The sequence below is a fragment of the Elephas maximus genome, chromosome 20 (genome assembly GCF_024166365.1).
Source record: "Elephas maximus indicus isolate mEleMax1 chromosome 20, mEleMax1 primary haplotype, whole genome shotgun sequence".
NCBI classification, from domain to species: domain Eukaryota; kingdom Metazoa; phylum Chordata; class Mammalia; order Proboscidea; family Elephantidae; genus Elephas; species Elephas maximus.
Window position 1 is genome coordinate 63,155,686 of NC_064838.1, and position 12,014 is coordinate 63,167,699.

General features: G+C 49.6%; 1 protein-coding gene across 3 annotated transcripts in view; it reads right to left on the bottom strand.

Moving 5' to 3' along the window:
* FAM107A (family with sequence similarity 107 member A) overlaps positions 1 to 12,014 on the bottom strand; it is a 65,899-nt gene that overhangs the window by 20,791 nt on the left and 33,094 nt on the right. For 2 of the 3 annotated variants that reach the window (XM_049862658.1, XM_049862657.1), the window contains one exon: positions 7,165 to 7,228. In XM_049862658.1, the coding sequence (XP_049718615.1) occupies positions 7,165 to 7,228 (64 nt within the window). Of the gene's footprint in view, positions 1 to 5,044; positions 5,204 to 7,164; positions 7,229 to 12,014 lie in introns of those variants that run through there. The other variant, XM_049862659.1, reaches the window with a different exon arrangement.

Genomic DNA, 12,014 nt, shown 5'->3' on the forward strand with positions numbered 1-12,014 from the left:
TTCAAGGCCTCGACGAGATTGCTGAGAAACCGCCCAGGAAACAGCCTCAGAATGGCCCTCCACGAAAAGCCATGGCCTGCTGAAAGGACCCCGGGGGGAAGCTGTGCTGGCAGAGAAACCGGTCATGGGATCTGCGGAGGGTTATACACGGAATGAGTCACCTTTACAAGTTAGAATCGGGAGAAATTTACTCAGCAGAGGGATTTAAAGGATGAAAACAAGGGAGTGTGGGGGGTAGGGAGAATGAGAGTCTTGGTTCAGAAAGTTGGCTCTCAACCCAGCTGCAATTAGAAATGGCTGATTTTGGCCTCTTAGCTGCAGAAGGACCCTGTGGTACCACCCCCCACCCCGCCCATGTTCCAGAGTATTTTAATTTCCTTATAGCTGGACAAGAAGCCCTGGTGGTGTAGTGGTTAGGAGCTACCGCTGCTAACCAAAAAGTCAGCAGTTCGAATCCACCAGCTGCTCCTTGGAAACCCTGTGGGGCAGTTCTACTCTGTCCTATAGGCTCGCTATGAGTTGGAATCAACTCGATGGCAATGGGTTACAGAAGGACAAGCGATGGAGAATGGATCTAGGGGTTAGGAGGGTTGTGTGTGTGTGTGTGCGTGTGTATGTATGTGTGTAGGGGGACCTCTTTGTCAAGCCAAGTGAATGCCCACGATTCCTGGAAGTGGGGTCAACAGATGTAGCAAATAAAAAATGGAGCACGCCATAAATGTGAATTTCAGATAAAGAACAGAAAATGTTGTAGGAGATGTATGTCCCATACACCAGGAGCCCTGGTGATGCAGTGGTTAAAGCGAGTGACTGCTGACTAAAAGGTCGGTGGTTCAAAACCACCAGCAGCCCCTCAGGAGAAAGATGTGGCAGCCTGCTTCCACAGATACTTACAGCCTTGGAAACCCTATGAGTATGAGTCAGAATCGACTTGAAGGCGGTGGGTTTGGTTTTTTGGTTTTGTGTCCTGGGCAATATTTGGGGTGTACCTATACTAAAAAATCTATTCCTCATTTACCTGAAACTCATCCTTAATGGGATACCCAGTGTTTTATCTGGCATCCCTACCAGGAAGCCGGGGATGGAGGCTGTGGCCATCCCTTATGCTGCAGAGGAGGAACACCATTGCTGATGGCCACAGGCACCTGAGAGGTGTCCCTCCCAGCCAGGAACCTGGCCTGAACTCCTGGTTGGATGCAGGTAACAAGCCTCAGCTGGACTTTGACTACAGTCCTGTGTTGCTTACTGGGCATGGCTGAGCATAAGTCATTCCACAGAGTGACCTTCCAGGCCAGTGGTTACAAGCACGGGTTCTCATGTCAACCCAGATGCCAATCCTGGCTCCACTGCTGGGTGGCCGGGTGATTGAAACGCCACAGTTCATCCGTCTCATTCCTCTACACTGGGGCAGTAGTAATACCCACCACAGATTTTCTTTTGAAAATAAACGAGAGACAGTATGAAAAGCTCTTTACATAGTGCCTGCCTCAGCATGGTGGCTATTGTCTTGATATCCCATTTAAGGGCATTAAGGATTTTTCATCCAAGTGAAAAAAGTGGGATTAAAGACTAAAGACTAGAGTCAGTACAATCTCACAACATAAAACAAATACACAAACTGTGCATAGCAAAGACTGGAAGAAGACATTCCTAAATGTTACCAGTGGCTGCTTGTGGTTAGTGGGACGGCAGGTAAGCCTTCCCCCTCTTTATGTCCCCAAATATCCATGCTGAGCATATATTACTTTAATATTATGAATTTATTTTAAATAATTTGGGGTGAAATTTTCCTAAAAATGTTTTAGTACTTGGTGGTGACTGGAGGCTGTTGTGAATGAAGATGGCTGCCGTCTTGGGCTTGAGTCTATAATCCACTCCTTGCGGGCAACAGAGGAGGGGACAGCTCACCTTTTCACAGGGGCAGATTATTCAATAGGCAAGGTAAGCATGGCAGTTACCCTGCTTACCAGATCATCTGTAGAGAACAATTTCGTGTTTTTTTTTTACCATGTCACATTCTGCTTCTATGACTGGCATCTGTTTCTCTCCCAACCCCACAGCATCTTCCTATAGAATCAGAGCCTATTTTCAAAGTTACAATCCCTGACAGGGGCAGATGACCAGTAAGCAAGGTAAGCACAGGCTTTCTTGTGCTTATGTACTAATTTGAAGTGAACGATTTCATGTGGGTTTTGATGGGATGAAACCCACGTGAAATTGTTCACTACAGATGATCTGGTAAACAAGGTAAACACTGTGCTTACCTTGGCTATTGGATAATCTGCCCCTGCTCTTTCACGAAATGGTCCAGTTGATTCGTCATCCCTGTTCTCACTTCTTGCTCCTCCTTGTGTAGGACAGCCAAAATAATGACTCCAGAGGCACACGGTCCTGGGTTTGAATCTCGGCTCCAGCCCTGAATAGCTGTGTGATCTTAAGCAAGTCATGTCACCTTCTCAGCCCCAGTTTTCTTCTTCTTCTTTTTTTTTTTTTTTAATTTTATTGCGTTCTAGTAGAAAGTTTTAGAGCTCTGGTGTCATGGTGGCCAAGAGCTCAGCTGCTAAGCAAAAGGCCAGCAGTTCAAATCCACCAGCTGCTCCTTAGAAACTCTGTGGGGCGATTCTACTCTGTCCTATAGAGTCACTAGGAGTCGGAATCGACTTGATGGCAGAGGGTTTCGGGAGGTGGAAGTTTACAGTGCAAATTAGTTTTTCATTCAAAAATGTCTACACAAATCGTTTTGTGTGCCTCAATTTTCTTGTGCTTAAAATGGGCAGTCATTACTACTTACCTCCCTGAGAGGGGGACATGTCTGTTTTATTTATGGCTATATCCCCAGGCCTCACATACGGCCTAGTCCATTATACCAAAAAAAAAAAAAAAAAACCTGCCGCCGATTGACTCTGACTCGTGGTGACTCCCCGTGTGTCAGAGTAGAGTTGTGCTCACAGGGTTTTCAGTGGCTGTGATCTTTTGGAAGTAGAGCACCAGGCCTTTCTTCTGAGGTACCTCTGGGTGGTCTCGAACCACCAACCTTTCAGTTAGTAGCCCAGCACTTAACCATCTGTGCCTCCCAGGGACTCCTAGTGCGTAAGAGTGGCCAATAAATATTGATTAATGAAGAAATGAATGGAGGAAGTTGATGAGGTGACAGCGGTACGGCAGTTGGCAGAGAGGCAGCAACAGCAAGTGAAGCACAGTCATCTGCCCTCATGGTGACTACCTCAGCGGGCGTGCCGATTCGGCCACAGATGGACCTACGTTTGAATATCTTTTCTACTCATTTACTGGGGCAGGAAAGGTACCTTAGCAAGACCTTGGGTAAGTTGCTTAAGCTCTCTGAGCCTCAGTTTTCTCCTCTGTTAAATGGGGATGACAATTAGCAGTGCTCTGGTAGGGCTGTGAGGACTGCATGAGCCCAGGCACAGGACCTAGCAGGTAGTAAGGGCTCCGTCGGGGAAACACCCTATCAGAGGCCTCTGCTGCCTTCTTGGCTTGGACCTGTGTGGGCTGCATTTACCAAAGAAGCATGTGGCCCCGGGGATGACTCTGAGGTGCCTGATGGAATTTTGAATGGGTTGGAAGCTAAAATGTTATCTTTTGAGTGAGGATCAAAGCTGTGACTCCAAGTTTTCAGATTTGGGGCAGCCCCTGGACAGCTTTGTGAGAAGATAGGAACTCAGCTTCGTGAGGTGGGATGCTCAGAGTGCTTTGTGGGGACATCACTGGAGTTGGGATTTGAAAGCAGATTCATCTGATTACACAGCCCCTTCCTTTCTGCCTGCCCTGGCTCAGGCAGACCTAAGACCCTCCCCTAGGAAGTCGCCACCAAGCCTGTCTTGGCCTCTTCTTACATTCACACTTAGAGAATCCTTGTTCTGAAGTTCCCAACCAGTAACTCGGCGCCAGGAGCTCCCCCGGGGGGGGGGCTGGTCTAAGTAAGAAAAGCCATCAGTCAGATGTGAGCCGGGGGCGCACGGGGGCGGCACAGTCGCTGCAGATGCCCGGCCGCCGGCTCGTCCTGCGCTGGGGCTTCCACCTCTCCGGCCCAGGGCACTGCTACCTGGGACCCGGTGGCGCCAGCTGCTTGCTCAGGGCAGGGGGCAGCTGGCCCGGGAGCCCAAGCCACCTGGCACTTTTTAATCACGCACCCACAACTGAAGGGACCGGCATCAACCCGATTTTCGCCTTCCCCAAACGCCTTAGTCCAAGCAGAGTCTGGAAGGAAAACGCCCCGAACGCTCACCGCGGGCATTCTTCTCCTACTGTATCCGTGTGTCTTCCAAATCAGCTTTAAAACTGACCGTGTTACTTTTGTTTCATTTTTCTAAATGGAAAGCCTTTTTCTTCCTGAGTGGAGAATAGTACATGCTTATTGCAAACAAACAAAAAGGAAACATACACAAGAGAAAAAAGCCTGTCGTCCCCATTCTCAAAAATAACCAGTGTTGCTTTCCCAATCTTGTTCTCTTTACTCCATATACATAGAAAAACGGGTGCTCACCTTCCTATAACTTGCACTCCAATTTTCTTTTTTTTTTTTTTAGTTAGTGCCCCTGGGACATCACGAAGTCCTTCACAAGCGGGATTCCTGACTCCCCACTGCGAGCTACGTGTGCTGCCCATTTTCCGCTCCTGCCCCCAAACTACCAACGCCTTTGCGCCCTGACAAGTCTCTGCTTACCAGACCCGCCCGGAGGTGGAACCTCGGTGGGCTTTGTAATCAAGAAATTGTGTGTGTGTGTCTGTGTGTGTGTGTGCTCACACAGAGGAAGAAAGCAGGGTATCTTACAAAGAAAGAATGTAGGGGGAAAAGAAGGAAGGAGAAGATAGGGAAAAAAAAGAGAGAAAAGGAATTGAAAAGAACGAAAGAAGGGAGGAAGAAGGAAAGAAGAGAAAGGAAAGGAGGAAAGACGCGCAGAGCAGAGGACTAGCGCCAGCGGCGGACCCGCCAGGGGCTGCGCGCCGTGCGCCCTCGGTGCCCTCCTCGCGCTCTCCCTGGAGCGGGGGAGGCGGGAGCCGGGGTCGCGTTGCCCCCACTTACCTGACCTGAGCAGCACGGCCCGGTAGAGCCCGGTGGCCTCGGCGGGCCCCCGCGCCCGCTCGCTCAGCCTCTGCGCCATGCACCCTGCGCGCCCGACTGCGGAGCCGGCAGTGCGGGCGGGGAGCGCGCTGCGGCAGAGTAGCCTGATCCGGAGCGCCTGGGCGGCGGTGACGCGGTCCCGCGGCCCAAATCCCGCGGCTGATCAGGTTACGACGGCGGCCTGAGGGGCGGGCGCCGAGTCGCCGCCGGGAGGAGGGAGAAGGGACAGGGGTAAGGACAGGTATCCCCGCCTGGGCAGCGGGCATGGCTCTTTCTAGCATGACTCCTAGCCCTGGGGTCCCAGGGCCTAGACGAAAACCCGGGTCCCAGCCTCCGTTTTCCACCTATTCTTTTCTAGTTCCCTGGCTTCTGGTCTCGTTGAATGCTACAAACGTGTGGTGTTCTGTGCCATGCCTGGTGTCAGATCCCAGTAACCACCACCTACCTACTAGCTGTGTGATCCTGTGATTTAGTTAGCTAACCTCGCGGAGCCTCAGTTTCCTCATCTGTAAAATGGGAATAACTATAGTACTTATATCACAGGGCTGTGAGGTTAACTGACAGTTTATGAAGTGCTTAGGGCAGTGACTAGGTCAAAACAAACATTATATATTGGTACTTAAAAAAGTGTCCCAGGGCATCCTGGGGTGGATGGCACTAAGAGGCAAGGGACTTCGGTGAGGGCAGTAGTCTAGGGGTGGAGGCCTGTGGTACTCCCCAAGACTCATTCTCTGGTTTTGTGGAGTCCATTTAACAGTCAGAGTCGGGAGGATCAACCGAAAGAGTCTAAAGATAGAAGGGACAAAGTCAGCTCCCATGACTGAAGATTTTGAGGGTGTCCTCTGGGTCTGGTGCTCTGCTAGGTTCCTTCTAAAACAAAAAACTAGTGTTTATTGTGTACCTCATGTCCTATTTCCCTTAATCTTCAGAATCCTAAGAAGTAGGGTCTATTAGCATTATAACGGAGGCTCAGAGAGGTTAAGCAGCTTCTCTGAGGTCACACAGTCTGGATACACATTCAAGGTGGTCTGACCCCAGACAGACTAGAGCCACTCTGCTCTACTGACCCTCTGTTATCCCACTTACTCTTCACAACAGCCTACAGGGGTAGGTATTGTCTCCAGTTAAGGATTTGTAACCGAGACTCAGGGAAATGAGGGGATTTGTCCACACTCACACAGCTAGTTGGAGGAGCCAAGATCCAACCCAATCTCCCTCCCACAAGGCCTGTGCCCCTGAAAGCGGGTCTTGCATGTCCAAGGCTGTGCCTGGGTGGGCCAGGGAATCTTGCATTGACTATTGGATCCTCAGCCAGCACAGTCAAACCCCCTTTGCCTCAGTGTCCTCTCCAGCCTCAGCACCTCCTTGACTGTCAACCAAGGCCTCTCTGGCTGGCCCTTGGCTACTGCACAGGTCTAGCTTCTGCTCTGACTCAGAGGTCCCAGCACTTGTCTCTGCTCCGAGAACCCATCTGTCACTTTGATCTTCAGGGGCCTCCGTGATTGGCCAGACTGACCACATCTCTCTTCAACAACCGGACATCATGAGTGCCAGACGCCCGCATCCACTTCCTGGAATCCACTCTGCAGAGGATGATGTTATACCCAGCTTACAGCTCATCTCATTTAACCCACTCTGTAGCTCTTTGAACAAACTATGGTTATGGCATTTTTAGAGATGAGAAGAATAAAGCTGAAGTGACTCACCCAAGATCACATAACTAGTTAGCAGTGGAGCTGGGGGGCCCTGGTGGTGCAATGGTTAAGAGCTCAGGCTACTAACCAAAAGATCAGCAGTTCAAATCTACCAGCAGCTCCTTGGAAACACTCTGTCCTGTAGTTCTACTCTGTCCTATAGGGTTACTATGAGTTAGAATCAACTCAACGACAATGGGGTTTTAATGGAGCTGAAGTTTGAACCCAAGTGGTGCCAAGACTTTTGCTGCAGGGGAAAACCAAGCCAGCTGTCAAGCCAGGTGGGATTTGGGAAAATTGTGGCTTAGGACTGTACTTTTCTGAAGCATGCTCAAAGGATTACCCCTGGTTGTTATTACTGAGAAGTACTTGGTGGGTCTGACTTACCTGAGCCATCTAGTCTCTGCTTCTCATTCTCACTATGAAATCGGGCCTGAGGAGAGTATTCTTTCTGTGAACAGAAAGTAGTAGGAGGTGAGGACCCTCTGTCCCTTGGCAGAGAGGAAGGCGACGAAATATACATAGTGGGCTTGGAGGGAACTGTTCAGGGTCAAAGTCCTCTCCAGAGAAAAGAATTACTATTGTCCTTGGAGTGTTGTGTGTGTGCGTTGGCGGGGGGGAGGGGGAGCATTTATTAGACCCATGATCTTTTTATTTTTAAGATAGACTGTTTTTTTAAAACAGTTTTAGATTTACAGAAAACTTGAGCAGAAAGTACAGAAAACAACAACAAAAAAAAACCCAAACCCATTACTGTTGAGTCAATTCTGACTCATAGCAACCCTATAGGAGAGAGTAGAACTGCTCCATAGCGTTCTAAGGATTGCCCATTGGATTTGAACTGCTGACCTTTTGGTTAGCAGCTGTAGCTCTTAACCACTATGCCACCAGGGTTTCCAAAAGTATAGATGGCTCCCAGATGTCCTACACTCAGTTTCTCTTATTATTAACATCTTACATTAGTGCGGTACATTTGTTACAATTAATGAACAACATTAATTTATTATTATTAACTAAAAAAACAAAAAACCCATTGCTGTCGAGTTGATTCCGACTCATAGAACCTTATAGGACAGCGTAGAACTGCTCCAGAGGGTTTCCAGGAGCAGCTGGTGGATTTGAACTGCCTACCTTTTGGTTAGCAGCTGGGCTTAACCACTGCACCTCCAGGGATCCATTGTTAACTAAAGTCCATACTTTATTCACATTTCCTTAATTTTTACCTAATGTCCTTTTCCTGTTCCTGAATCCCATTACATTTAGTTGTCATGTCTCCTTAGGCTCCTCTCGGCTGTGAGTTTCTCAGACAGTCTTTGTTTTTGATGACCTTGTGAGTGTTGAGGAGTACCAGGACTGATACTCTTATCTTGAGCTCTTGCCCAGGCTGTTCTGACTACCTGGACCTCCTTCTCCTCACCCTCCTGGCAAACTCCTCCTCATTCCTTCAGAGCCAGTTCAGAAGGCTTCAGGACCTGGTCCTCAAGGTCAGTTCTTGGACATCTCTTCTTGCTGTACACTCATGGCTTAAAAACAACTGGATACCTTTGATTCCTGAACGTATATTTCCAATCCAGACTTCCCCGCTGAGCTTCACCTCGTCCAATCGGCTGCTTGACATCTCCACTTGAGAGTCTAATTGTTGCTGTTGTTAGTTGATTCCAACTCACGGCGGCCCCATGTGTTACAGAGTAGAACTCCTCCACAGGGTTTTCTTGGTTGTAATCTTAACATACAGATCACTAGGCCTTTTCTTCTGTGGTACCGCTGGGTGGGCTCAAACCGCCAACCTTTAGGTTAGCAGTGGAGCGCAAACCATTTGCACCCCCCAGGGACCTTGAGAGTGTAACAGGCATGTCAAACAGAACTCCTGACAACCCCAGCCCCTGACCAGCTTCTCCCTGTTGTCCCCCACCGTGGCTCCACTCTGTACTTGTTGCTCAGACCAGGCCTGGGAGTCCACCTTGCACTGTCTTCCCTCATCCCCTACAGACTTCAGCTCACGAGGTGTGGTGAGCCCACCTCCCAGGAGTCTCTTAAATCCGTGTGCTTCTCCTCCCCCCGCCCACATGCCAGTGTCCTACTCCAGACACTACTGCTGCTGCCTGGGCGTCTACAGTAGCTTGCCCTCCTCCCAGCCACTCACCACATGGCACCCCGAGCGGCCTCTTAAAATGTAACTCAGACCCTGATCCTGCCCTGCTAGAGACCCTGCAGTGCCTCCCTTTTGCCGTGGAATGAAACCTACATGCTTTCTCCTGGCCTACAAAAATACCTGTTGTCGTTGAGTCAATTCCAACTTCTAGGGTCCTTGACCTTGTGGAGAGGACATTCTAGCAGGAAAGATAGACATGGTATGTGAGAAGGCAGCAGATACCAACCATGGGAGGAAGGAAAAGTAGAGCGGGGGGTGGGGTTGGGGGACAGATAGGCTGCTTAGAGGGTCTCCTTGGCAAGGGGAAATGTGAGCACAAACTTGAGGGAATCGGGAGAGTTGACCAAATGGAGATCTTAGGGGAACAGCGTCCCGGGGAGAGGCAACAGCTAGAACCTGAGGCTGGAGCGTGCCTGCCATGTTCGGGAAACCGCAAGGAGGCCAGGGTGGCTGGAGGGGAGGGAACACAGGGACAATCTTATGAGAGAATGTCAGTGAAGAAACGGGCCCACTTCCCTCAGTTTCAGTTCCCTGAAAGCCAGGCTTTCTCTTACTTCCCAGCTTTGCCACAGGCTGTGCCCTCTGCCTAGAATATACTCCCCAACTCTGCCTGGCTAACTCCTTCTCATCCTTTAGGTCTCAGCCAAAATGCCACCTCCTCAGGAACGTCCTTCTTGGTTATGTGCTCCCACAGCGCCCCAGATATCCCCTACATTAATATCATCACCGAATTGTGGTCCTCTAGGCCTGGTCTCCTCCCTGAGGCTGTGCTCACCTTGAGGAGCACTGGGTTCTGTTCTCAGGTGTCTCCCCAGGGCCCAGCCCAGTGCTGGGCATGGAATGGGTGCCCAATAAAGATTTATTGAAAGAATGAGTGAACATACCCTCATGGGGAGCTCTGGTCTGTGTGGGGCAAGCCAGGGCCAGAACTAAGGGAGGCCTCGCCCTCTGCCTTGCCCGGGGATTATCCAGGGTGGACAGAGGGCTCTCCTTTTGTGTCCTGCCACCAAGAAGGGCATAGAACAAGGAGGGCATTTGGGGTTGGGCCAAGTCTCTTTTGTGTTTTTAACAAAGGGCTTAAGAGGATGAGTAACCTCATCTGTGGAAGAAAATTCTAGGACACAGAAAAAGGACTTGCTTCAGTGGGTCTGGAGGGGATCTGAGCTTCTTCTCAAATCTCCCTACACAGAGCTGGGAAGTGAGACTGGGTCCCAAGGGCAGACCTGGTTATTCAGCAACATTAACGTGTCAAAACCAGAATCTCACCAGGAGCAGCTCCCCGGAGCTGGAGTTCAAAGAAATGTCCCTTGCATGCCTGCCAATCCTCTTGCATGAAAGACTTGTTGAAAAATAAGGCCAGTCCCGTGCCCAGTAAAACCTCAGTGACCAAGGTGGAGGACAGGGCTTTGGTGAGAGAGGAAATTCCCCACTTGCACGCAACCAGTTGCCAAGGCGAAGCTGATTTGAAAAGCCACCCATATCTTTGCTGATGTATTACTGGTAACTGATAGCCTTTTCAAAGGACTGTGCTTATAAATACAGCCAATTCTTATTTGTTTACACTGTCTGGGGCTTGGGAGATGCTGGCTTAGTTACGATTTTGACTAGTGAAAGTTAGCACACACAATTTCCAATGGAAATACTGTTGCGTATTGTTTAATATAGCCCAATACGTCTGAACACAACTCAACCTTTTCAGAAGCCAAAGACATTTGTGTTTCTTCTGTCCTTCCGGAGGCCACCACTTGCTTCCTTTCTACGCCCTCATTGTTGAGGTAGATCTCTTGAGGGTGGTTCTTGGTGACCCTCCATGAACCTATCTCCAAAGTCTCTTCTTCTCCAACTTGCTTCATTGCTCTCTCCCTGGAGGCCAATGCCTCTGCGTCAAGGAGACCATGGGCCCAACATTCACCTGCCATAGTCTTCCCCCTACAATGTGCACACCAGGTAACGTGAAGGGTCCTTCCTTCATGTTTGTCTATAAACATTTTTAAGTTGAGGTATAGCGTACTTCCATAAAGAGCATGAATCTTAATTCTGCAGCTCAGTGAAGTTTCCATATGTGGTCACCCACCTAATCACTTCCAAGATCAAGGTATAAAACATTCCCCGCACCCCAGAAAGCTCCCTTGTGGCCCTTCCCGATCAAGACCCGCCTTTTCCCAGAATAAGCACTGTTCTGACCTCTATCCTCATAGACAAAGTTTGTCTTGTTCTAGAACGTCATGTAGACAGAATTATACAATTTACACGTTTGGTTTCCTTCACTCAGCCGTATGCTTGAATTTCAGCAATGTTCTTCCCTGTGTCAGTAGTTCATTCCTTTTTCATGTTGGGTAGTGTCATGGATTGAATTATGTCCCCCCAAAAATGTGTGTATCAATTGGACAGGGCCACGATTCCCGGTATTGTGTGATTTTCCTATATGTTGTAAATCCTACCTCTATGACGTTAATGAGGGAGGATGGGCAGCAGTTGTCTTAGTGAGGCAGGACTCAATCTACAAGACTGGATTGTGTCTTGAGGCAATCTCTTGAGATACAAAAGAGAGAAGCGAAGGGGGGGATGGGGGATGGGGGGATGCGGGATAGGGGGATGCAGGGCTGGGGGGATGGGGAGGAACCTCTCCATGGAATCAGCTAGGCCAGCCTCCTTGCCAAGCTAATTCTAAAAGGTCGAATATTTCCCCTTGGTTGCTGCTCCTGAGCCCCCTCCCACCCTGAGTCCCCACAGTCCCTGGACCACGGTTAAGAGGCCCATCTTGAACCCTCTGCCTTGGCACTTCGTTCTCACAGAGCCACCATGATGTGCAAGACGATACCTGTCAGCTCTCTCTTCTCTGTCCCCAAGGATGCAGAGAAGCAAACCCGGCAATGGTTCCTTTAAAGTGCTGGGCACAATTTGGAAAAAGTGCCAAACACTAGGATTGTTCCTTCCCTGGGGCTCCAGTTACACCTCCCTGGTGCTGGGTTTTCAGTCCCGGTGCAGTAATGAGGATACCGTGCCTTCCATCAAAGGAACTCCACAATCTTGGTCTCCAGGGCCTTCTCCTGTTCCGTTCATCCCAGCCCCGTAGGCCTCAGAG